At 47.4% G+C, this 25,735-nt stretch overlaps 3 protein-coding genes across 6 annotated transcripts in view; 2 read left to right on the top strand and 1 right to left on the bottom strand.

The window, feature by feature from the left end:
- Positions 1-5,676, bottom strand: part of LOC142397434 (N-alpha-acetyltransferase 15, NatA auxiliary subunit-like) — a 39,063-nt gene extending 33,387 nt beyond the window's left edge. Inside the window, exons 1-2 of the mRNA XM_075480783.1 lie at positions 5,477-5,676; positions 4,313-4,397 (exon numbers count right to left, since the gene is read on the bottom strand). Of these exons, the coding sequence (XP_075336898.1) occupies positions 4,313-4,397; positions 5,477-5,530 (139 nt within the window). The 5' untranslated portion in view covers positions 5,531-5,676. The remainder of the gene's footprint in view (positions 1-4,312; positions 4,398-5,476) is intronic.
- Positions 4,698-9,308, top strand: ndufc1 (NADH:ubiquinone oxidoreductase subunit C1). Of its 2 annotated transcripts, none has more exons than XM_075480784.1 (5): positions 4,698-4,865; positions 6,177-6,359; positions 7,003-7,106; positions 8,979-9,054; positions 9,216-9,308. In XM_075480784.1, the coding sequence occupies exons 1-4, from the start codon at positions 4,787-4,789 to the stop codon at positions 9,036-9,038; spliced, it is 426 nt and encodes a 141-aa protein (XP_075336899.1). In that variant the 5' UTR covers positions 4,698-4,786; the 3' UTR covers positions 9,039-9,054; positions 9,216-9,308. The 2 variants fall into 2 exon arrangements, with proteins under 2 accessions (XP_075336899.1, XP_075336900.1); XM_075480785.1 differs by having other exon boundaries at positions 4,824-4,881.
- A 2,947-nt stretch (positions 9,309-12,255) lies between these two features.
- On the top strand, positions 12,256-25,540 carry mgarpa (mitochondria localized glutamic acid rich protein a). 3 transcript variants are annotated; one of them, XM_075480786.1, is made up of 9 exons: positions 12,256-12,441; positions 14,131-14,237; positions 14,369-14,474; positions 15,309-15,329; positions 19,216-19,521; positions 21,421-21,863; positions 21,894-22,586; positions 22,722-22,768; positions 22,931-25,540. In XM_075480786.1, exons 1-8 carry the CDS (start codon positions 12,366-12,368, stop codon positions 22,755-22,757), a joined length of 1,788 nt encoding a protein of 595 aa, XP_075336901.1. In that variant the 5' UTR covers positions 12,256-12,365; the 3' UTR covers positions 22,758-22,768; positions 22,931-25,540. The 3 variants fall into 3 exon arrangements, with proteins under 3 accessions (XP_075336901.1, XP_075336902.1, XP_075336903.1); XM_075480788.1 differs by having other exon boundaries at positions 12,257-12,441; positions 21,421-22,586; XM_075480787.1 differs by lacking the exon at positions 22,722-22,768 and having other exon boundaries at positions 21,421-22,586.
- Positions 25,541-25,735: the final 195 nt, after the last annotated feature.

The following is a 25,735-nucleotide window of genomic DNA, read 5'->3' on the forward strand; positions in this document are numbered from 1 at the left end:
TGCAGTCAGCGTGTCGCTCCGTATGCAGTCAGCGTGTCAGCAAGTCAGTCCGTATACAGTCAGCGTGTCGCTCCGTATGCAGTCAGCGTGTCGCTCCGTATACAGTCAGCGTGTCAGCAAGTCCGTATGCAGTCAGTGTGTCGGTCCGTATGCAGTCAGCGTGTCGCTCCGTATACAGTCAGCGTGTCAGCAAGTCCGTATGTAGTCAGTGTGTCAGCCCATATACAGTCAGCGTGTCAGCCCATATACAGTCAGCGTGTCAGCATGTCCGTATACAGTCAGCGTGTCGCTCCGTATACAGTCAGCGTGTCGCTCCGTATGCAGTCAGCGTGTCAGCAAGTCAGTCCGTATACAGTCAGCGTGTCGCTCCGTATGCAGTCAGCGTGTCGCTCCGTATACAGTCAGTGTGTCAGCAAGTCCGTATGCAGTCAGTGTGTCGGTCCGTATGCAGTCAGCGTGTCGGTCCGTATACAGTCAGCGTGTCGCTCCGTATACAGTCAGCAAGTCCGTATACAGTCAGCGTGTCGCTCCGTATACAGTCAGCGTGTCAGCCCATATACAGTCAGCGTGTCAGCCCATATACAGTCAGCGTGTCAGCATGTCCGTATACAGTCAGCGTGTCGCTCCGTATACAGTCAGCGTGTCAGTCCGTATGCAGTCAGCGTGTCGGTCCGTATACAGTCAGCGTGTCAGCATGTCCGTATACAGTCAGCGTGTCGGTCCGTATGCAGTCAGCGTGTCGCTCCGTATGCAGTCAGCGTGTCGCTCCGTATACAGTCAGCGTGTCGCTCCGTATACAGTCAGCGTGTCGGTCCGTATACAGTCAGCAAGTCAGTCCGTATACAGTCAGCGTGTCGCTCCGTATACAGTCAGCGTGTCGCTCCGTATACAGTCAGCAAGTCCGTATACAGTCAGTGTGTCGGTCCGTATGCAGTCAGCGTGTCGGTCCGTATGCAGTCAGCGTGTCGGTCCGTATGCAGTCAGCGTGTCGGTCCGTATACAGTCAGCGTGTCGGTCCGTATACAGTCAGCGTGTCAGTCCATATACAGTCAGCGTGTCGGTCCGTATACAGTCAGCAAGTCAGTCCATATACAGTCAGCGTGTCGGTCCGTATGCAGTCAGCGTGTCGCTCCGTATGCAGTCAGCGTGTCGCTCCGTATACAGTCAGCAAGTCCGTATACAGTCAGTGTGTCGGTCCGTATGCAGTCAGCGTGTCGGTCCGTATGCAGTCAGCGTGTCGGTCCGTATACAGTCAGCGTGTCAGTCCATATACAGTCAGCGTGTCGGTCCGTATACAGTCAGCAAGTCAGTCCATATACAGTCAGCGTGTCGCTCCGTATACAGTCAGCAAGTTCGTATACAGTCAGCGTGTCGCTCCGTATACAGTCAGCGTGTCGGTCCGTATACAGTCAGCGTGTCAGCATGTCCGTATACAGTCAGCGTGTCGCTCCGTATGCAGTCAGCGTGTCGCTCCGTATGCAGTCAGCGTGTCGGTCCGTATGCAGTCAGCGTGTCGGTCCGTATACAGTCAGCGTGTCAGTCCATATACAGTCAGCGTGTCGGTCCGTATACAGTCAGCAAGTCAGTCCATATACAGGCAGCGTGTCGCTCCGTATACAGTCAGCAAGTCCGTATACAGTCAGCGTGTCGGTCCGTATACAGTCAGCGTGTCAGCATGTCCGTATACAGTCAGCGTGTCAGCATGTCCGTATACAGTCAGCGTGTCGCTCCGTATGCAGTCAGCGTGTCGCTCCGTATGCAGTCAGCGTGTCGCTCCGTATACAGTCAGCGTGTCGCTCCGTATACAGTCAACGTGTCGCTCCGTATACAGTCAGCATGTCACTCCGTATACAGTCAGCGTGTCACTCCGTATACAGTCAGCGTGTCGGTCCGTATACAGTCAGCGTGTCGCTCCGTATACAGTCAACGTGTCGCTCCGTATACAGTCAGCATGTCGCTCCGTATACAGTGCATTAAATTATGGACTCATATTGCTTTCTCTCCCCTTCACAGTCAGTCATGTAATTCTAACTTAGGGCACTTTCACACCAGAGCTGTTTGGTCTTTAAAGGGATATGCCACCCCCAGGCCAAATTAAGTTTATCCCCGCATTCCCGTCCAGGTGGTTTGGTCCGCTTCCAGATTTGCAATGTGAAAATGAACCAAACCAAATGAAGGTGTGACATTTTTGGGCATTCCCCGCCCAATCCAACTGAGTCCCCCGGACGACACTGGTGTGAAAGCACCCTAACTTTTAGTTTTTTACAATGACAAGAAAATATTTCAGAGTTTTGAGGAAAAACTTAAGTGGTCATCAACCATTGGTATGCAAGATTTCATGTCATAAATGGGCTCAAGAAAATATTTTCAAAAATGTCACATTTGTGCGAACAGATGGACATTTAGGGCAATGAAATACAATAAGTCAGCTCTGAAGTCTGTTATGTATGAAGAGACAGCAGCCACTGAACAAGTGTTCCAATTCAGCCCATTCATACAGCGAGTTACAGTGCAGGCTGCTCGCTGAGCCTCAGTTTTCAGGCTTTAGAAAAGCTATCAGGCTTCGGTCACACAAATTATTGACCATAAAGCCAATCCACAATTCCAACTCCCATTTAGGGCTGTTGCGATAACCGCAAAATGCAATCACCGCGGTGCTGAGAGGACTTCCGCAGTGCGTGTCCAGGCCACCGCCACCCACCTCCTTGCACGCGCAGAACAACTCGAGAAACTAAAAGAGTTTTTAAGACTGCACAGTAGATACAAAGCGACTGACAGAACTGATACCTTTTTTTAAGCCAGCACAGTAATAATGATACATTGTATATTCCCCGCAAGGCAGGAGAAACGCATTAACACAGCTTGGTGCCGCGTTTCTGTCGTCACCTTTGCATATAGGCACCGCACACGCACACACGTCTGCATGCTACTCGTTGTGGTCTCATTCTCCCTCAGCAGCTGATATTACAAGAATATGCCTACTCAGTGTCGTAGCAATAGAAGTTAAAATAAAATGCAGTGGCCTACCTTTATCTCGGCTTTACTCCTCTGCCTAGTCCGGACACTTTATGGCTTTGAATCTTCCCTTATTATCCATGTTTAACGTTGTAAATGCGACCGTCTAATATCAACAATAAACTAGCTTCCACAGAACCACAGCTTGGTGTGCACATTTGCTGTTGGGAAATACCTGATCATTTCAATAAAACTGTGTAGGTGAAACGTATTCTCAGAAATAAGCTCTAACAACTTTGCGGAAACACTTAAAGGTCAGCTTGGGTTGCTTGGACGGCGGGCAATCTGTTTAAAAAAAACTGTATCCCGGACACGTGAGCTCAACTGCTGCACTGATCTGCTTCGTTTTTCTCCGTCATTACTAAACGAAACGTGCGCAGGTCTGCAACAATGTTGATATTTGCCATGTAGCACTGGCAACAATGTTGCAGAACTGGGGTATGCGCTGCTTGATCTCCGCTATGTTGGTCTGTGAGCGAGTCAATGACAGGCAAAGCAAAGTGAAATGTCAGAATCGCTGGGAAAAAAAGACGGATTATGCGCTCGATTTTCATCTAACATTGCGTGTCGTGGAAAGTAGCCTAATGAACAAAAATGCGATATCACCGCATACCGCGCGGTGGGAATTCCCTCACCGCGACAGCCCTACTCCCATTCCTAATCCAGACAATAAGATTGGTGTCTCTGAGATAATGCAAGGCAGACAAATGGGGCATGAATATGGGAAAGAAAGAAACCATAGCTAGTGTACTTCAGTTCCTGATTTTCTATCTGTTCTCATAAACAAAGACTTTTAAGATGACATTTCTCCAATCCTGAAGTGGAAGAAACACTGCACTGTCAGAATAACACATGATACAGAGGCATGCCGTGTGCTTCTATACTGAAGTATAGAATACATATATAACATGGTCAGGTCGTGTTTACAGGTCACATGTTGCCTTTCACTTTGGAAATGGATCTTTATCTATTACCAGGACCTAACTCACACCAGCTTTGGTGTTGCTAGCTTTACCGTGGAAGTCTCTCTGAGATTAGTATCCAAGATGAAACTTTTGCTTTAGTCAGAATTGAACTTTTTTGTCACCAACATAAATAATCATCGTTTTAACACTCATTAATCTAAGTCTCTGCGCTGGAATATAAAGAGAGAAGGGCGACTTGCTTTTTCAGAAAGTAGAAATGACTGGAGACTAGATGAATCTAAACCTCAAATTATTTTCATTTGTCACTTACAAATGACAAGAAGTGGCTGATGGTGATGTTTAGGTTTAGTGTGAGATGAGTCTCATCTTACCTCCATGCTCTGCAAACTTAGGGTTGCTCAGAATCTGTTTGCAGAACTTCAGGCCATTTCTGTACTGCTTGTGCTCATAGCATCTCTGTAAGAAAGCACAGAGCAGCTGCTGGATCAGGCATCTGAGGCTGGAGAGGTGGGCTCAGATTCACAGAAAGGACATCAACTCTGTTACATGTGGCCAATAAGATGAACAAAGGGAAAAACGTCACACACACATAAACACACACAGTACAGCCCCTGTGCCTTCCTCAGGCTGCCTGACAGAGAAATGACTAACCAACAGTCCCACACCGGGAGGCAGGACCTCCCAGCTGTTGGCTGGAAGCACAGAGACAGCTGCAGCCAACGGCTGGATATTCTGAGTTACCGCTGATCATTAACGCTGATATGATGCCGCTTCAAAGTGAATGGGTCCAGTCTTCCTGTGTGATTAATGTGGCAGAGACACAAGCCTAAAGCAACCATTGCCACATGCCCACAGGATCATTTGGCTTGACGCGCAGCCGGCAGGTACCGAGGCTGAATGCTGCTTCTACAGCTACAGCTACAGGTCCAGCTAACTACAGGTACAGCTAGCTACAGCTAACTATAGCTAGCTACAGCCAACTACAGCTACAGCAAGCTACAGGTGCAGCTAGCTACAGCTACAGGTACAGCTAACTACAGGTACAGCTAACTACAGGTACAGCTAGCTACAGCTAACTATAGCTAGCTACAGCCAACTACAGCTACAGCAAGCTACAGGTGCAGCTAGCTACAGCTACAGCTAGCTACAGGTACAGCTGCTGTGGAAGGAGATGCAGTGCAAACGGATGTGAACTTCACAGATAGAGTAATTGCCAAATGCAATCTATAATCCAATGCACCGATCCGCCTCCACTTGGACATGGCTGGCAGGTGTCAAGAAGCTTTGTCATTGATATACTTTGTTGTTGCAAGGCCACAGCACAAACCCCAGCACCGCATGACAATCCAACTGAGCTGCCTTCTTTTACCACCGTCTAACCGCAACCAGCTCGGGAGAGAGAAGAAAGGATCACTATGCTTATACTGTCACTTCTAATGTACAAGCGAGCAGCTAGCTCGGATTGCTAGAACGGACGACTACTTGGTAAAGTAGCATTAGCGAACAAGCTAACGTTATCTGGTGATTTAGCCTACCAAAATTCTCTTGAAGAGAGCATTTTCCTTCGGCGGCAGGGTTATTGTGGGCATTGTGTTAGCTTCCTATGCCACTTTGGGCTCACACATGAATAATATTCCCTTGGAGGTAAGAGATCCTGGTCTGTGTCAGTCTCTTCAGGTTCCTCTCTCTCACGTGTTGAAGCCGAGGCCCCCTTCCGAGCAAAATGGCCGCCGTGCTTCTCCTCCGGGTCAGGCAGCTGGCTGAGTGTGCGTGTCAAACACCTGCACGTAACATGCTCTCTGGATAGTAATGGAACCGTACAGTTTTTAAATGTTGGGACGCTCTGAATAAACTTTACAGGACATATTAAAACAGAATATTGGCTTTGTTACGGGATGCATTTACTTGTGCTGGGTTCAAACGGTGCCACCCAACCAACCTTATCTCATGGATAGTTCTATCATTTCAGAACTGCATAGCATGGAAAAAGATAAGAACAATATATCTTGTTCTAAGTCTCGATAAACTGGACTTTTGGTTTGTCAATGTCAGTCAAATTAAACAATGTTACATTACTTCTGAACCTTTTGTATGTTTTCTTCAAGCCAATAACGTTGATCATTTTTAAAATTGAATTACAACCTCAACTACCATTTTAGATTTGATTGTAAACAGAAATGGGGATTGACAGGTTTATATATTGTCCATGGAAGATAATCTGATGTTCTTTCTAAGGTTTGGTCTGGTCAACGGGGAACACCGAGCGGCTGCTCGACTGCTCTGCGGTCTGTGGATCACACCTTCCAGCCATTTTAATCGACCGCAGCGAGTCGGATTTAAACGCCGCGAGAAGCGAGCGTTTTTCAGCTAAAATGTCCTTCACACGGTTATTATCTCGAGCTGTTCTCGCCAACAGAGGTAAAATAACTCGCCATTGCCATTTGGAGTGAAACGTTTTTTTTATCTGGGTATTTCTTAAAACCTTGTGGTTATTTGAAAACTTGACCTTAGCTTAGCTTAGCTTAGCTTATCATTGTTTGAGCAGTCACACAACGGCGATTTATTTCCTTCGAAGGTCGTGAGTTTTGTGGCAGTGGAGTTGATTTGAGTGCTTTTAAACACGTTTGTACTTTTAAGTTTTTTTTTTATTTCTTACGAAATTGTCGTAGTTGTGCCATACAGGCAAAGATAGGAGACTATTCGATGCTATGTCACTCACTTGGATGCTAACTTGTTAGGGAGGTCTTTAAATAATCTTTAAACTTTCTTTTTCAGTGATTAGTTGTCATTTTAATGTTTGATATAGTTAGTAGCCAAGCTGTTTCCAAAGCGCTCTAATACCAACACAGAGCTACAGCACTCTAAATCAGTTGTTATTGGTTCAGATATCTTCTTGAAATGGGAAGAAAACCAGATGGCTGTTACGGTTCTATTTGCAACTAGAGCTTTAGATCTCAATTCTTCTCGGTTCTTATGTTGATGCTTCATGGCTTTTCTTGCAAGGGCATTGTTCATTTATCACTCAAAGTCACGTGGGTCTTGACGCTGCATTGTTTTTCAGTTGGATCCAGATGTGCATTCACAAGCTCCAAGCCTGACACAGCCAATCCCAACTGGCTACGAGTGGGTCTTGCCTTCGGAACATCTGCTCTCCTCTGGGGCCTGGTAAATGAAGCTACAACTTCCTTTAGTAGAGATACAACGTTGTTTTTATCAGAGCCATTCCCCTGACTTATGATAATAATCAAGTGGATTAAAAACATGACTGAAAGGAAACACAAAGCAGTTTTTTTATAAAATGTGTTGTCATTTAATTGTTGCTTCTTCATCTGATGGAAAAAGGAAAAGAAAAAACACACATTTGTTCATTTGTGTGTGGAGGAGAACGCTTGTTTGTTGTTGCCTTTTTTTATTTCCCATTTCCAGAATAAAGTCTAAATAAAAACCCTTTGGGATGTAATATGAAAATGGAAACTATTTTAGAAAATGAGTGGTTTACATTTAGTTATTGACCACAAGAAACATTTGTCCAGCTATACAGGGAACGATTGAGAGGGACAAGAGAAGCGGAGCAGCTTGGAGTTGAGCACACTTTTTTTTTAATCACAATGCTTCGAAGCAAAATGCCTCATGGAATCTGATCTGAGTATCACCCGCCAAAGAAAGAGGCCTATAGAAAAGATGAGGATGTAGTGGGTCATGTTGGAAAGGCAGAACTATTTGTTTCATGGACACATTGCTGCAGAAATGACCACGGACTTTTAGGGCTCTCATACACCAAACTGACTCCAGAATGTATCAGACCCCAAAAAGACCAGAGACACAGGCACTCCAGATGTTCCTGCTGGCCAGTTTTCAGCTTGGTGTACAAGACCAAGCCAAAGTCGACAACAAGATGCAATGGCGTATCCCCGCAGCTGTGTCTCCCCCCTGTCATGAGCGTTGTGGAAAACAGCTGCACTTAAAGGGATAGTTCGCCTCTTGACATGAAGCTGTATGACATCCCATACTAGCAACATCATTTCTGAACATCTTCTTACCCCCTGCTGCGTCCTGTGAGCAGAGTTCCAGCCTCGTTTTGGTGTCGTTCTCAAGGAAAAAGTCAGACCTCACAATCGCTTGGCCCTATTTTCTCTCCCTTCGTATCACTGCCTGCTGCTGCCTGCCAACAGCCTGTTACGGTGTTTGCTGCTCGGAAGCAGGGGACTGCTCGGTCTGCACTTCGGTTTACACAGCAGGCAGTGATACGAAGGGAGAGAAAATAGGGCCAAGCGATGTGAGGTCTGACTTTTCCTGGAGAACCATTTTGTGATGCAAATGTATTACTCTGTTGAACGCATATTGTTTTGAGAAGCAAAACGCTTTATTTTTTAAACCCCAGCCAACTAGCCGGACTACCTTCATCAACACCAAAACGAGGCTGGAACTCTGCTCACAGGACGCAGCAGGGGGTAAGAAGATGTTCAGAAATGATGTTGCTGATATGGGATGTTACACAGCTTCATGTCAGAAGAGGCGAACTGTCCCTTTAACTCACCAAAAAGACAACAATTAACTGCTGACACGGACTTAGAATCTTCATGAACAACAGCACACAACTTTGTTGTGCAAAATGGAGCACAAGTCTATAAATGATTGAGTGATGGTTAAAAACATAAACAAAGCAAGATTTTCTGACAAGTAAGTAAGTGAGCCTCATTTATACAGTGCCCTTCACAGACCAGGGTCACAAAGCGCAGAAACAATACACAGTTAGTAAGTTAATACGAGTATACGTTTAAAAGGCCAAGGCAACTCTGTGACAATCATAGCAGCCCCAAGACAATTGAGCAAGAACCTGAACAAATAAATAGGTCTTCAGTTGACAAAGTTGAGTCATTTTTAGTTCAGTTCTTAGTATCCACTCGGTTAAAGTGGCTTTGTTGGTCTTTTACACACAATCTTCGGTTTGAATCCTGAAACAAATAGACACACTGAGGAGAATGAATGCAGCTGGTAGAAGTAACCGATGAGAGGTTTGTTGTGTTCCCCCTGCAGCTTTTTAAACAGCACAGCACAGATGTGGATGAGTACAAAGTGAGAAATGGCCTTCAGTAACCCCTGGGAGTGGTAGGTGAGTGTCCACTGATGTACATGGTACTAAAGTGAAGGATGAAATCACTGTGCATCATTATTTCGTGATCATACATGAATTTGCATCAACCCTGTAAATGAATAAATAATTGAATATGATGTTAAAAAACCTGATCCTGTGTCCCTTCTTGTCCCTTACAGGAGGCCACCGCACCTATCTTTGTGAAGATCTGCTTCTGTTTCCGTTTCTCTGGCACCTCACTTGAAATAAAATAAATGTATATCGTGAAAATATTTGAGTTGTGGTCATCTTGTACTTGTAAAGTCACAGATACACAGGCATTGATGCAACCACAAACTTCGATGTATGCAAGGCTAATTTCTACTTTGTAGTGCCAATGAACATGATTTAAAACAGCCTGATCTGCTCGGTTTAAGCCCAAGGCTTTAAGTCTGCATGACAGGGGAAAATGGTCTAAATACATGCAGGGGGGGCACATGCTGCTGCAATGCTGAGGTGGTTGGTAACATCTGCTCATGTGAACTAACTCGGTTACTAAAATATTTTAAAGCATCGGTGCAGAGAACCTCATACAGGCACATATACAAAGTCTACATGGTAGACTTTAAAAAGATGTTTCCAGAGAACTTGGTCTGCAGACATTAAGAAAGAGATTTTCTTTTTCCCTGTCACGTTTACTACATGATGATAACTAAATATACTGCATCCATCCACTTTCTATACCCGCTGAATCTGTCAGTCAGGTCGTGGGGGGGCTGGAGCCTATCCCAGCGGTCAATGGGTGAGAGGCAGGGTACACCCTGGACAGGTCATCAGCCCATCACAGGACCACACAGAGACAAAGAGACACACGCTCACGGACACCAGTTTTTTATTTATTTTTTAACCTTTCTTTAACCAGGAAATGGTCCCATTGAGTTACAATAACTCTTCTGCCAGGGAGTCCTGGTCAAGTTAACCTAACATGCATGTTTTTGGACAGTGGGAGGAAGCCAGAGAACCCGGGGAGAACCCACACATACATGGGGAGAACATGCAGACTCCACACAGAAAGAACCAGCTGGGAGTTGAACCTGGAACCTTCTTGCTGTGAGGCGATGGTGCTAACCACCACACCACCATGCAGCCCCATGAAAGATACTCATTAAAAGAAAAAATGACCACAATCTCTGTCCCCTTACTTCCAACCATACATTCATTCAGCCACAGCGTGACCAATGAACTTTGAACAGTGGGCTCAGGAAGCTAAATAAAGTCTGAAATTCACACACTGGAATGACTGTGAGCCACGTGGAGGTGACACCAGTCCTGTGGCTGACTGGAACTGTGATGGATTCCATCACAGCTTCTGTGTGGAGAGTATTATTCCCACAGGAACACTGAGGTGTTTCCCAGTATCATGTCCTGGATCACCAGTGACCTGAAAAACTTGCTGAGCATGGAGAATTTATTTATTTTTTTTAAATCTGAAATAGAAGGTAAGGAATTATACTGAAAAAAGCTGAAAAAAGACCAGCAAAACAGCGTGAGATGTGTGGTCAGGGAAGAAAAAGGAAGGTATACTGATGGAAGTTTGGATAGAGTCAATCAGCTGAACATGTTGAATAGGCTTAGTTCAGAACAACACTCAGCATGCTGTTTACTTGGCTCTGGCAACACAGAACTCACACCCTTCCCTGGTACACCTACACACTGTAACTGCACTTCAGTCATGGTTTCTCAGCCTCACTGACATCTCCACACAGGCCAGCACACACTGAGACACCCCTAACAACATTGTAGACAGGAAATAAAACACTGACACCGTCTACAAGAAGGGACAGAGCATAGTGCACTTCTTTTTATAAACTCTTTATTTATTGTACAAAACATTGAACAATTACACATTCAGGGTCCGGGGGTGGTCAGTATTTTCGAAAGACAGAATATCATACACAACACGTTAAAACAGTCTAGTCCAAAAAGTATCTTTGGTGGGGGCATTTTTCTGGAGCCATTGTGTGACGGCCTTTTTACTTGCTGCCAGCAAGACCCTAAGAAGATAATTATCAGCTTCACTCAATCCATCTGGAATATTTCCAAGATAGAGAGTTATGAATGATACATTAATATTGAAACATAGAACCTTTGAAATGATATTTGCAACTTCCCTCCAGAAAATCTGGATGGGGGGGCAAGAGCAAAAAACATGGGCCTGATCAGCGAAGACCTCTCCACAGTCTCTCCAGCAGGCAGGTTGTGTGCCGGTCTGTTTGGACTTCTGCTTGGGAGTTATAAAGAAACAAATTAAGCTTTTCCAACAGAAGTCTCTCCAAGTCCAGGAGTTGGTGGAGGATGACCGTTTCCCAGGCTTTCAGCCACATGTCCTCTGTTATTACTACGTTCAACTCTTTTTCACATAGTCTGTATTGTCCTTATTCAATGAGGTGATTCCGTGGTATAACTTGCTTATAAGTCCTTTAACATTCCCAGAGTTGTATGCACCCATAAATTCAGAAAGCTTCCCTTGGCATAGCAAATGTGTTTAGCATAAACGGTATTCAGATTACAATTCTGCTGCCATAATGCTGGACAGGACAAGGGGTTAAAAAAAAAAAGAAAGGGAGTCATTCCTCTCCTCAGGCACACTCAGGACGGGAGATTGGACTGAAGACAAGTTTCTGTGCAATCTGTTGGTTTCCTTAGCTAGGAAATTGTTTTTAATTGGATCTGTATGTATTTGATTAAATGAATTCTATTGAATTGTGATAACAATGAATTTGACGGTATCATTGAAGTGTCTTGAGATGACATTTGTTGTGATTTGGCGCTATATAAATAAAACTGAATTCAATTGAAAAACTCAGTTAGATAAGCATGCTGCCATTGTACTGTAAGTGTTGGGAAGAAGAGAACAAACAAAATGGTAAATAAATGTAATAAAGCAAAATAAGACAAATAAATATAAACATTTAATTTGAAAATTGAAGACAGAAAATGTTAATTGTGGAATTATGAAATCAAAGTTCCATTCAGTAAAACATTTTCCTTTGAAAACCTTAATTGTTCAGGATGTATTTAGCTATATTTAGTCATTTCAGAATTGCTAAACATGTAGTTTTCATGGTGTTGAATAATGATGCCCATGGTTCTAAGCACCCCTCATACCCTTTGTGTTCGGTATGTGTGGCATCATTCGCTCCTCATACACCCTCCTGTTGGTGGCGGAATGATTCGCCTCTCATACACTGCAGTGCCGCGGCAGTGGGCAGGTTTGTTCTCCGCCTCCTCTCACGTTCAGGAGCACACAGACTCTGCCGCACTCCCACTGTAGCCCCCCGGAGAGCAGCATGTTTTCCTGCAGAGCCGCCTGGCAGAGGTGTGGGCCTTTGGCCCGAAGGACAGCCTTCAGGTCGCCCCGAGACGGTGAGTTTACGGAACACCTGCCCTAACTTGTGTTCTGTCAGCACGAGCCCCTGCTGCTGCGGGGCCACCGTCAGAGTACACGGTGTCCTCTCTGTCATGGCTGCGCGTGGGAGGTAAAGGTCAGCCGCTTTTCACTTTAAAGTTCAGGGTTAGGGTTGACCGTGATGTTAGCTGGGTGCTGTGGGCACATTTGGGGGTCTCCTCGGGTCGGAATGTGTCCTTGTCAGCGAGCAGGAGCTTCCCTCCTGGTGTGGCCACACAGCGCCACTGCAGGTCAGTGTGCCAGCTCTCCTCCTGCTTTCCTCCGGCATGGCGGTGTGTTTTCTCTCTGAATGAGTCTCATCTGAGCCCAGACACACAATACCTGCTCCCGCGTGAGAATTCTGTTCATTTTAATGTCTGCCGTGAACGCGCAGCCCGTGCGAGTCTGCTTGACCTTCATTTATCTGATGGGAGCGTGGAAACATGGTTGCCACTGTCAGTCACGTGGTTTGCGTGTGTGACGGTGTGTGGAAAGCGGACACGCGAGCGGCAGAGGTTTGCAGTTGAGAGCGTGCGCGCCCGGGCAGGTGGGCTGGACTCAGCCTGTTAGATCCCAGAGGTGTTCCTGCTGATTTCAGGTAAAAGGTCCAGAAGCCGGTTACCTAACTGCTGCATGGAGCTGTGGAGGAACACAAAGCTGACCCCCAGGGAGTCAGGTGGGGGGGCTGTCACCTCTCAGTGGGCCCAGTTAAATTACAGGAGGGTATCATGGGCTAATCCTGTGACCTTCTGACCTGTGTTTACCCCCTTATCCCCCCGACTTGTACCTTTTTAAACCTGAGAGCCGATTAGCAGGTATAAATAACGGGGTGGGAAGGAGTTTGCTCACAGGCCAGCACGCAGGATTAGCTGCTAAGAGCATGAGGAGTTTAATACCCTCAACCCTGGACATGAGCGGGACCCAGTGGCCTCGGCTTCTGCTGGAACAGCTTGGCACAAATTTTACTCACGGAGGCCTCACGGAGGCCTCACGGAGGCTATGAAGACGGTTGAAATGTGCTTGGGCTCGGGATCTTTAGCTCTTCTGCGTATGTGTAATATGTGTTACTCAAGAAGTTCAGACCTTCATTTCTCTAAAGTTGAAAGATTTTCACGACGTCTTTAGGTATTCAGTTGGTGATGATTATTAATGTATTTAAAGGCAGTGTCACATGATACTGTGTGTTTTTCTGTTCTGTGGCTCTTTGGTGTTCGTTAAATCTGATGTTATCAGCTGATCAGAATAATTACCATCATCTCTTCCGGTGTTATTAAAAGTTCCATCAATGAGTGAAATATGGAGCCCTGGGACCAGTTTCAGATGTTCCTTTGGCCGCATGTTTCAGCTATTTCACATAGCAGCCAAAGAAGAACAACCTTTTTCTTTCTCTGGGTGTGGCGTGCTTCTCCTGGCAGTAAGTCCAAGCGAGGTAAAGGTTTCATCAGCCTGTAGAGCTCCTCCTGGTGCTGCCTTTCACAGAAAGCTGTCCAGAGTCGGCGATGGCGGCCATGACGGTCCTAGCTGATGGTTCCATTTAGTCGTCCCAGAACCTCCTCTTATACACCGTCAGGTTGAAGTCATAATCTGTGACAAAATTCTGATTGATGATGAAATTACAATGATTGATGTATGGTTTGAGAGCGATCTAACACATCACCTGTTATCAGTTCCAGTTGTGCCACGGCGGATGATGTCATCAGTACCTGGCGGGTCTGGGGAGAACATAGTGTACGCCCTGCTGTGTGGTGGAGCCCTTGTTGGTTCTGTGTCATATGTAAGTTATGTCATGTTGAAAACATTTGACAGCAGGCCATGCCAACATTAACAGGGTTCAACACCCAGGTCCAGCAGATGAGCCGAGTCAGTGACATGCTGTGAATTCTAATGTTTTCTCTCCCTCTGCAGGCATATATCACTGTGACCACAGATCATGCTAGGTTCAATGAACGCATTACAGAAATTAAAGCCAGACCCAAGTCGGAGTGGACACCTAAACCCTGGCCACCTAAAAGTAAGTCTCTTTCTTCCATTTTTACGCCTGTTGTGTTGGGAAGAATGAGTTTTATGACCATCTTACACCAAATGATCCATATATCAGTTATATTGTGCTCCTCTGGTCCACGCCTCACCTCATGTGAACACAGAAACACAACAAGCAGAACCATCAGGTTGACGTGACTCAGAAATACAAAGAAAGATTAAAAGCCCCTCTGCCCAGTGGTAGAGGAGATGTAGTTTTTAATTGTAGCTACAATTCTAACACACGCCCTTCAGTCCCTACCTGATTCTGTGTCCTGTTCCATTGTGGTGGTGATAATGAAGGAAGGACCACCCGACTTGAATGGCTGGCCTCTTCATCCTTGACCGTGCTGCTCAGAGACTGTAGAGCTTCTGGCTCCGCTCACATGACTGGCTGAAGCAACACCAAGCACACGGCCCACTTGTGACCAACATGACCCACTTGTGTGGCACACCAACACTTTCCAGCCCAGTTTGCAGTTTAACTGCTTACATTCAGTGGCTAAACACTGTTTAAGCTCGGACCAATGTTATGGGAAAGAGTTCAGAGAGGGCCTGATGGGTTTAGGTCAAATGTGTGTGTCGAGCTGGTTCTGATCATATCCAGCAACAGGGTACAGACCGGAGTAGCTTTGGATTCAGGTATTAAAAATGCTGACCTGAGCAGCACTGACGGACATCTGAATGAAGCCTCCGTGTTCCATCTGTGGCCTCCATGTTGACTGGATGTGAAAGATCAGCTTTCTGACCGACTCATTGAATCTGTTCAGTGTTTAGCTGCTCTGCCTCTGTGTGATGCTAACACTTTGTTTCTGTCTGCTTGCAGGCAGTGAAGAAGAAGAAGAGGGTGAGTTGCGTCATCACACACATGTGGCCTTCACTCATGATCACTGCCTGAGAACTGAATGCTCACTGAAATGTGACAAAGGAACTGTTAGCATGGGTGTGATGGAGCTTTAACTGTCCTGTTGTAAAAACTAACTATTAAGGGCATCTCTGAGGAATTCCCCAGCTCTGCTTTTAAGAGTAAACTGCCAATAACTGGCCTGTTAACTGGCCTTTTTGAGCTGAGACATGGCTCCAAACACCTGAAGCTGTTTAACTCACTGTTTGACTGTTTGATGGCTTGCTTTGACAGCCTAAAGGTTCTAGCACGGTTGCTGCGGTGGCTCGCGCGAGCGGTGTTGATGTCACGGTGTCGTGTCGGCCATTTATAGGCGCGAGTCGATGCGCCAGTAGTTGCAATCTTCTCCGTCACAGAGGTGTCGCTGCTACGTAAAGGTTACCGCTAACTACTCTACAAGGAGGAAAGTGGAGAAGAAAACGATGCCCCTGCAGCACTGCCATCAGTGATGCTGCTGCTGAGAACCTTACTGGTGAAAATGCCACGAAAGAGAAAGATTACTTACATAATGCTGATGAGCCCGCAGGAGTTGAAATTTCAACAGGTGTGTTCTCACCATTCTAGTCTGATATAGTACTCACTTGGGGCACACTTGGGAATTATCGTTACCTTTCAGGATGCAATAATAATATTAAGAATAATAATAATAATAATAGATGGGTTTAATATAGCGCTGATACTCAAAACTGCTTCCAGTGAATGAAACAACAGCAAATTCCTAACAGCATCATTTATTTACAGATAATTGTACAAAGTATTTTACATGACAGCCGTGAGCCAGTTTTCCACTTGGTCCATCCGGTTTGTCGTTCCCTGCGCACCAAGTTACAAATGTCTACTGGTGCACGACAACACGCTGCGCTGCCTCTTCATGGCGCGCGCCGGGCCTGAAACGGGTCATTTTGACGTCCCACGCCGTGAGCGACGTGTCAACTATAAATCCAGCTTTAGTCAAACGGTGAGCAAATCAGTGATAAGAAGTCAGCCCAGCACACAAGAAGAGAGAGAATGTGTACATGCCTGCAGACGCTGTCTGTGGGGCGGTGGGGCTCCCACTGAGTGCTGCTGGTTAAAAGAGACACGTGTCACTGATGGGCTCACTGATGGGCTCACTGATGGGCTCACTGATGGGCTCACTGATGAGCTCACTGATGGGCTCACTGATGGGCTCACTGATGGGCTCACTGATGGGCTCACTGATGGGCTCACTGATGGGCTCACTGATGGGCTCACTGATGAGATCAGCTCAGACTGAACAGAGCTCAGCTCAGACTGAACAGAGCTCAGCTCAGACTGAACAGAGCTCAGCTCAGACTGAACAGAGCTCAGCTCAGACTGAACAGAGCTCAGCTCAGACTGAACAGAGCTCAGCTCAGACTGAACAGAGCTCAGCTCAGACTGAACAGAGCTCAGCTCAGACTGAACAGAGCTCAGCTCAGACTGAACAGAGCACTCTGGATGCTGCAGGCTGTTAAACACACAGCGGGGCTCAGAGGAGACTAATTGTTCAAGTCCACAGGCTCTGGTTTCAACTGCACCTACTCTGTGTGTCCACTCAGAGCGGGTCAGAAAGGGAAATGATGGATTCCACTCATGATGAAGATGTTTATGGGATTCGGATGTGGAGATCAGTGGAGTGTTCAAGTTTGTATTTGTTCACTGGTGGATGGTTAAAACAGAAGTCATTTGAGTTTAGCTGAAGCTGTAGATGGTGAATGAGTAAGGTGCGGCAGCTGTGTGCGGCAGCTGGGTGCGGCAGCTGTGTGCGGCAGCTGTGTGCGGCGGCTGTGTGCGGCGGCAGCTGTGTGCGGCGGCAGCTGTGTGCGGCGGCAGCTGTGTGCGGCGGCAGCTGTGTGCGGCAGCTGGGTGCGGCAGCTGTGTGCGGCAGCTGTGTGCAGCAGCTGGGTGCAGCAGCTGGGTGCAGCAGCTGGGTGCAGCAGCTGGGTGCAGTTAAAGTGCTACTGACCCTCACGCTTGATAACCTGAGTGGCTCTAACCGGCTCAGACGTCCCTCCATGCAGCTGTACACTTGAGCTGCAGGCTGTGCAGTCTGTGTTAACCAGATCCCCATGGAGCTTTTACTCTGCCTCTCCTGACTTTAACCTGTTGGCTAAGAGGGTGTGTGAGCACACCGGCCCCTCCTCCTGCCCCCTGCTGCCCAATGGGCCCCTCTCACATGTAGCTGGAAGAAATGTGCTGTGTCTTTGTCTTTAAATGATGAAATGTTCCATTATCTTCTCCATAAAAGCCAGCAGAAGCTCTGGCCTCAGAGAAATGGACGTGATTGACCCCAGTGCATCTCCCACCTGTGTCCCACCTGTGTCCCACCTGTGTCCCACAGCATCTGATAGACTGATAATGTGTGAACTGAACATGGCTCTTTGAGAGCAGCATTTCCTCCTCCAATCTCTCTAACTGTGTGTCTTTACTCTTTTCAGTGTAATGCTAAAGCTAAGGTCCTCTGTGGCCGCGAGGATATTCGTTCTAGAACTGGACGCTTTGGATGTGAACAGGAAAACAAAATCCCTGTCCTCTTCCTCCCCTCCTCCCCCTCTGGACTGAACTGTGGATGTTTTTTTGTTCTTTTTTTGGGACTTGTGCTGCTAAATGTTGATGTTGACATGAAGAGGAAAGCTGGACTAGATTCAGCAGTCCACATATTAACCTTTCTGGACTCTAACTCCTGTAACACCTCTGTAGTGTGAATGTTACTGTGTTTAACTGACCAAACTTAATGCACCTGCGATCACTACTGTGAGTGACGGTGCTTCTTCAACATTAGCCAGAGCTCTGAAGCGGGGCTTCTCTGGGACCCCACCCACAGAAAACGTTAAAGCAAACCCCTCTGAAGCCTGGCTTCTCTGGGACCCCACCCACAGAAAACGTTAAAGCAAACCCCTCTGAAGCCTGGCTTCTCTGGGACCCCACCCACAGAAAACGTTAAAGCAAACCCCTCTGAAGCCTGGCTTCTCTGGGACCCCACCCACAGAAAACAAGCAAACTGTCTCCCAGCTGTTGTCGCTCACAGTAGTCCATCCAGGCTGAAGCCCTTGGGCATGTCTCCCACAGTTTGGTGTACTAATAATGTATAATGTGGAGGGACCCCTGAGTTAAAGATTAAAGAAGCACAACCCACCTGGGCTGTCTCAGTGTCTCTCACTGTCAGAGTCCACTTCCAGATATCTCATATCTTGTTATTTGGATGGTAAGAACCAAATTCAACTTCACCCCTTCTACCCTGCACCTGAACCCGCACTCCCCCCTCCCCTCCCCCCTCCCCTCCCCTCCCCCCTCCCCTCCCCTCTCCTCCCCTCTGTCTCTGAGTTTGCATGAGTTTGTGTTATGCATGCACTGCCTTTTCTTTTCCAGATGATTCAAATGTAGAACAGGAACAGTCTGCTGAGCTGGAGAACGCCAGCTGTTAGTAGCTTTTTCCATCCAGCTGTCCAGCTACTCCTCTGGAAATGTAGTCTTACTTCACTTGTTGATACTTTGGTTAAGTTAAATCTGAGGCTGTATGATAAAAGTACAGTTTATCATGTCTTTGTTGGAATGGACACTTAAATTCCATTTAATAAATCCAATTAATTACCCAGAGGGAAGCTCCCGAGGGATCAATAAAGTTCTATCCCTGTTTGAGTGTACATACATAGTCTGACCAATCGGCAAACCTTTGGATGGAGAGCCAGCCACTGATAACTGAATAATCTGCAGCGTTTTCCATATTTATCACAAGATGTCGTGCAGCCTTCCCAAACTGCATGCGTCTCCACAGGGCTTTTTCTGGATTCTGAACCTGACCTCCATCCATTTTTTTTTTGTGTTCCAGCTGGGGATGAGGAGGCCGCTGAGGAGGCCGCTGAGGAGGCCGCTGAGGAGGCCGCTGAGGAGGCCGCTGAGGTTGGGGGAGAGGAGGCTGCCAGTGGCGAGGCAGAGACTATAGTGGAGGAGGCTGCTGAGGTGGTCGCTGAGGCTGCTGAGGTGGTCGCTGAGGCTGCTGAGGTGGTCGCTGAGGCGGCACAGGAAGTGGAGGCGGTTGCAGAAGAAGTGGCCCATGTGGCCGAAGCTGTTGAAGAAGCTGCCCAGGCTGTTGCAGAGCCCGCTGTGGTTGTAGCCGAGGAGCCCGAAAGCAATGGTACGAGTTCTTCCCCTGAGGGAGAGGCCTGAGGTTCCACGCTCACAGTGCAGGGAACCCCCCCCCCCCCCCACACACACACACACACACCTGCTTCTCTCTTTCTGTTTAATGGGCCCCCAGCAGCAGGCCTCTCCTCCTCACAGCGCTGGGAACCATTAGCACCACAGGCTAGCTGCTGCCCTCACCTGTCGGGGCTCACCTCTTACTGAACATTCTCTCCTGTTGTCCCAGAAGTGTATATTTTCTCTTGTATTTATTGGAGTAGGTATTAAAGGACAGCACTGTGCGCTAACTAACTTTCCTCACTAAAGAGTTGGGTATAGATTTCTGTGGTGCAGCGTAGATCACTCCTCATTCTGCCGTGTCTGATGGCCTCAGGGCATCACAGACCTCTGATCCTCTGATCTACAGCTGCACACCACTGTGAGACATTTCCAAAGTGGCAGTGAGGTCTTCTTGTGACGCTCATTTGCAGTTATAGGTGAAATAAATGTGATCACTCTGTGAGCTCAAACCTCATTAATGCAGATTAACCAGATCATGGACATAAGGACACTTGAGATAACAGAAGCCTTCCGGCTTACCCCCAGCCTTCCATTAAGTTCAACTTAATAACAACCAGGAACAGATGCTGTGATCATATTGTTACCGCTTTGTTTTGAAGCCCCTAATGCTACAAAACGCTGTATTTCTTTGTCATAAACCTGTAATGTTGTACTGCTTTGCCTAGTATCAGAGTAAATAGTTGGCTGTCAATGCAGATGTGATACAGTTGTGTGTATCCAACCGCAGACTAAATGGCTCTGAGACTCTGTACAAACTCTGTAACTGCTGTTCTTTTCTGTTTTGTGAAATTGTCAGAAACCATTAGGTCAGAGAGACTGTAACCCAAACCAAACCAAACCTTCCTCAGTTCAAAACATTCAAACCATATGTGATCATATTTTTATTTGGCTTATAACTGGATAATGAGCACTGTGAACAATTCACATCAACTTATGGAGCCGAACAATAAAGCTTTTGTCAAACCGGAGAGATTTACTGCCGTCTTTGATTTGTCTCAATTGGTCTTTTTCCTTAGTTTGTCCTCAATTTGCAAACTTTGCATTTCAAGCTTAAAAAAATGTACGCTCCTTTTATTTTCTGCCTTCTTTTTCTACACAGAGATTTTTTTATTCTTAATATAAACGTATAAAGTATCCGCAATTGCAGATGTTTTCACGCCCCGATACTCCGACTTTCCCCGTCCTCATGGAGGGGAAGGTCACGAGTACAAATGACTCCTTCCTTTCTTTCTTTCTTTCTTTCTTTCTTTCTTTCTTGACATTTCACATGAATGTATTTGTCACTTCTGTATCACCACTCGTGCACCTGCAGTGCTGGATTTGAACCAATCTTTTCATGCATAGCAGATACACGTTACACACCGCATGTAACCTAAACAAAATCTCAGTTTATTGCATGTTCTATGTATTAGTTGCATGTTTTATCCACCGGAGGGCGCTGGTGAGTAGATTTAGCACAGAGCAGTGGAATGATGCCAGACCAGTTTCTTGTTGGAGCCACCTAAGCTTAGGTGATCTGTGAGGGATTTCTCCTAATGTATGCAGACAGATGTGCTCTTTATTCCTGTTATGGGATGCATCTTTGGGAAGCAGATAGTACACCGTTGGTTTTCTCCACTGTTCAGGTGTTCCTTTTTTCTAACACAGCTTTCTTGTAATGCTTCTGTTCTGGTTGTACTTCTTTTACTTAGTCACACTGGTTTTCTTTAGTCATGACAAATAGTGTGCAAATGGCCAATAATTGACCGCAGCACCTCTAGCTTTGAGCTGAATGTGTGGCGATGCTACCTGAGCAGTAGTGACGTGTGGGCGGCTGGGTTTTGTGTTGCAGTGCTGCTGGCAGCCGCCTCTACGTCAGAGGTCCTGAAGATGGCTGAAGAAAAGGACCAGTTGGCACCCACTGCTGAAGACCCTTCAGCCCCCGGAGAGGCGAAGCCAGGTGAAGACATTGAGACCCCCGCTGTAGAAGATGTTGAAGAAACTCCTGCAGCAGTTACTGAGGAAACCGTAAAACCGGTGGAAGTTCCACACACAGAAGATGCCCCCGTGCCAGCAGAGGTAACCCCCCCTCCTGCTGTGGAGGCCACTGAGGAGGCCCCTGCTGCTGTGGAGGCCCCTGCCGCTGAGGAGGCCCCTGCTGCTGTGGAGGCCCCTGCTGCTGTGGAGGCCCCTGCCGCTGAGGAGGCCCCTGCTGCTGTGGAGGCCCCTGCCGCTGAGGAGGCCCCTGCTGCTGTGGAGGCCCCTGCTGCTGTGGAGGCCCCTGCTGCTGTGGAGGCCCCAGCTGCTGTGGAGGCTGCTGAGGAGGCCCCTGCTGCTGTGGAGGCCCCAGCTGCTGTGGAGGCTGCTGAGGAGGCCCCTGCTGCTGAGGAGGCCCCTGCTGCTGTGGAGGCCCCTGCTGCTGAGGAGGCCCCTGCTGCTGTGGAGGCCCCTCCTGCTGTGGAGGCCCCTGCCGTTGTGGAGGCCCCTGCCGCTGAGGAGGCCCCTGCCGTTGTGGAGGCCCCTGCCGCTGTGGAGGCCCCTGCCGCTGTGGAGGCCCCTGCCGCTGTGGAGGCCCCTGCCGCTGAGGAGGCCCCTGCCGCTGAGGAGGCCCCTGCCGCTGAGGAGGCCCCTGCCGCTGTGGAGGCCCCTGCCGCTGAGGAGGCCCCTGCCGCTGAGGAGGCCCCTGCCGCTGTGGAGGCCCCTGCTGCTCTGGAGGTCGCGGCAGCCCCTGCAGTGGTGGAAGGAACCCCTGCTGAAATGGTTGAAGAAGCCTTGGCAGAGCATGATGAACCAGAAGCTGTACCGGCCCCCGCTGCAGAAGTAGTCGGCCCCTTGGGAGAAGCAGGGGCCTCCTTTGTGGAGAGCCAGGCAGAAGACCCCAGCAGGGAGTACATTGTTGTTGTTCTTGAAGGAACGCCTAAAGGAGACAAGAGGCCAAAGGTGCTGGGAGTGGGACCCATGACTGGTAGAATCATCCCGGCTCCAGAAGAGGACGCTGCCGCTGCCGCTGCCTCTCAGGTACCAGTTCAGATTTCTTCCCCACGGCTGTGAGAATAGGCTTCAGCAGAATGAACATTCCTGCTTTTTGTTCTGGCTGTAGTGTGGGCAGCAGGCACATCACTCTAACGTGGCTCTTTAAACTTTGCTACTCAGGGTAAGCGCCGTCTTCTTAGGATGCAAATGCAGTAGTTTCAACAAAGGTACTGCGCTTTTCTTACATGGACCACGGTAGATTAGGCTGAAACTCCTGATATCCACATCCCTGGACTTTAGGTCCAGCTAGAAGCTGTGGATGTGGAAAACATGAATGTATTCAATCAGACATGGTGTCAAGACTAATGACATTGATCTTTTCTTTCCAGTGAACGTCTCCTGAATGATGACTTTCCATCTTCCTGAAGAATAGGATGTGCCTTTCTCCAACATTTCCCCATCTAATTTGAGCCTTTATTACACAGGGAAACATTGGTGGTTACCGTCTAAAGACCTGAAACCGTGTTCAGATCAATACCTGCTTGATTGAGCCATCATTCCATGGCATTAGCAGGGGCCCATACAGCCCAATACTTGGACTTTTCAAACTGACTACACAGTTGAAGGTCCAGTCAGTAACAGATGAGTATCTTTCTCTGGTATACCTTCCAGTATTTTCAGGAACATTTGTTCTAACCTCTGAACCTGCAGTCTGTTTACAGCTGTTAACAAAACTGAGCCATTCACTCAACCCTCTGTCCTCACTGTTACACCCAAACTCCCTGCAGTGCAATACTCTGTCCCCTGTCCTCTGTTACTGTCCTCTGACCTCTGACCCTGTCCTCTGACGCTCCTCTGACCCTGTCCTCTGACACTCCTCTGACCTCTGACCCTGTCCTCTGACACTCCTCTGACCTCTGACCCTGTCCTCTGACACTCCTCTGACCCTGTCCTCTGACACTCCTCTGACCTCTGACCCTGTCCTCTGACACTCCTCTGACCCTGTCCTCTGACACTCCTCTGACCTCTGACCCTGTCCTCTGACACTCCTCTGACCCTGTCCTCTGACACTCCTCTGACCTCTGACCCTGTCCTCTGACACTCCTCTGACCTCTGACCCTGTCCTCTGACACTCCTCTGACCCTGTCTGCTGACACTCCTCTGACCTCTGACCCTGTCTGCTGACACTCCTCTGACCTCTGACCCTGTCTGCTGACACTCCTCTGACCTCTGACCCTGTCCTCTGACACTCCTCTGACCCTGTCTGCTGACACTCCTCTGACCCTGTCTGCTGACACTCCTCTGACCTCTGACCCTGTCTGCTGACACTCCTCTGACCCTGTCTGCTGACACTCCTCTGACCTCTGACCCTGTCTGCTGACACTCCTCTGACCTCTGACCCTGTCCTCTGACACTCCTCTGACCCTGTCCTCTGACACTCCTCTGACCTCTGACCCTGTCCTCTGACACTCCTCTGACCCTGTCTGCTGACACTCCTCTGACCCTGTCTGCTGACACTCCTCTGACCCTGTCCTCTGACACTCCTCTGACCTCTGACCCTGTCCTCTGACACTCCTCTGACCCTGTCTGCTGACACTCCTCTGACCTCTGACCCTGTCTGCTGACACTCCTCTGACCTCTGACCCTGTCCTCTGACACTCCTCTGACCCTGTCCTCTGACACTCCTCTGACCCTGTCTGCTGACACTCCTCTGACCCTGCCCAGCCGCCTCAGTCTTGTCTCTAAGTCACCAGCAGTCTGTTACAGTACCCACCCTCAGGTGCTTCTGCTGGTGTATGAATGAATCACTCCAGTAGTTTGTGTACTTCAGCCTTTTTTTAAATTTCCTCTGAAGAAACCCTTTAGGTATGCTGGCCCAAGAGCCCATGCAGCTCCCATGCTACCTCAGTTTCCTTCAGTTCCCAGTCTTTGAACACTCCAGGCCTGCTGTGCTGCTCTCTGTTAGGTTTCACACTATCTCAGTGACTTTAGGTCACACAAAGCTGGAACTACTTCATCACCTGAAACTAAACATTTCTCTGTAAATTCTTATTTAACACTGAAATTCGAAATGGAAACAGCTGCTCTCATTGATTTAAACCTTTGAAACGCTCCCCACCTCTGGCCAAGTCACCAATTTGAATGAAAAGAAAAAGCTCTGACATCATTTATTGTGGTGAGGACAGAAATGAAAGTGTAAAAAATGTTGGCTGCTCAACAGAGCCAAGTTTTCCTCTGTGGACACTGCAGTGTTCCTCCTTACCTCAAAATGTTAGCGCTTGATATATTATATTACATATTATCGCTGATATGATTTTGGACACCTCATATTTAGATTAGGTCAAGCCTGAGTCCCTCTCACATTCTGTCTCTTCTAAACCTTGTTAGGAAAATGTATTTGCATGTAATGTTCAGTGAACTTTTTATTTTCAAATCTACATTTAACAGTAGCTCACTATCATGTTCCTGAGAAAGAATTGTCAGTGCATTCAATGGTGCAGTGAATAAGCAGCACCATGTTCTGTAGCCCTTTAGTTTTCTGTTCTTTCTAGTTTTTCTTGTTTTGGTCCAGGTGTGTGATCTGTGTGGATGTGGGATGAAAAGGCTTGCAGCAGGTATGAGCAGCTGATACTGACTTTGAGTTTGAGTGTGGGAAGTGTTGAAGTATGTCTGAAGGAAAGTTGTGAAAGAGCATTTCATTCCTCTTGAAATGCTTTGACAGTCCTGTTTTTATGCTCTTACTTCACTTTCTCACCCCTGCTATTGAATTTCTGTCTTCTCTGGCTTGGTGGGTGATCTTTGAAACAAACCTGGGATCACTGGGGGAGGAAGCTAACTTTAGTGTTGGTTTGTGTTTTAAAAATGGGAAATGGGCTCTGTCCTTGGTGCGTGTAGACTGGTTTGCGTATTAGGACTTATGTGGATTCCATTGATTTAGCAAAGGACTGATACTGTGACACATTACTGTCGATTTGCAGAATAAAGCAGAATTAAAAACATGTCATCTGTTTCATTGTCAATGTTTAAACAAACTCTCCTAAATACAGGCCAAAAACCACAGGTTAACAGAAATCCCTCACAAAAAGTTATAAGTTGGGGATATTTGGCTTTTGGATGAAATTTCAGAATATACCTAAAATTGCACCATAACCTTTAGAGGCGTAGTTCATTTGATTTAAATTTTAGAATGCACA

This window comes from Odontesthes bonariensis, chromosome 13 (assembly GCF_027942865.1).
Source record: "Odontesthes bonariensis isolate fOdoBon6 chromosome 13, fOdoBon6.hap1, whole genome shotgun sequence".
In the NCBI taxonomy this organism is placed as follows: domain Eukaryota; kingdom Metazoa; phylum Chordata; class Actinopteri; order Atheriniformes; family Atherinopsidae; genus Odontesthes; species Odontesthes bonariensis.

Coding starts and splice junctions, on each gene's coding strand:
- mgarpa (XM_075480788.1), top strand. CDS start 12,366: ATGTTTTCCTGCAGAGCCGCCTGGCAGAGGTGTGGGCCTTTGGCCCGA. Junction 14,238..14,368: donor TTGTTGGTTCTGTGTCATAT/GTAAGTTATGTC, acceptor CTCCCTCTGCAG/GCATATATCACTGTGACCAC. Junction 15,330..19,215: donor CAGTGAAGAAGAAGAAGAGG/GTGAGTTGCGTC, acceptor TTTGTGTTCCAG/CTGGGGATGAGGAGGCCGCT.
- ndufc1 (XM_075480784.1), top strand. CDS start 4,787: ATGCCCACAGGATCATTTGGCTTGACGCGCAGCCGGCAGGTACCGAGG. Junction 4,866..6,176: donor TTCTACAGCTACAGCTACAG/GTCCAGCTAACT, acceptor GTTCTTTCTAAG/GTTTGGTCTGGTCAACGGGG. Junction 7,107..8,978: donor CTGCTCTCCTCTGGGGCCTG/GTAAATGAAGCT, acceptor TTCCCCCTGCAG/CTTTTTAAACAGCACAGCAC.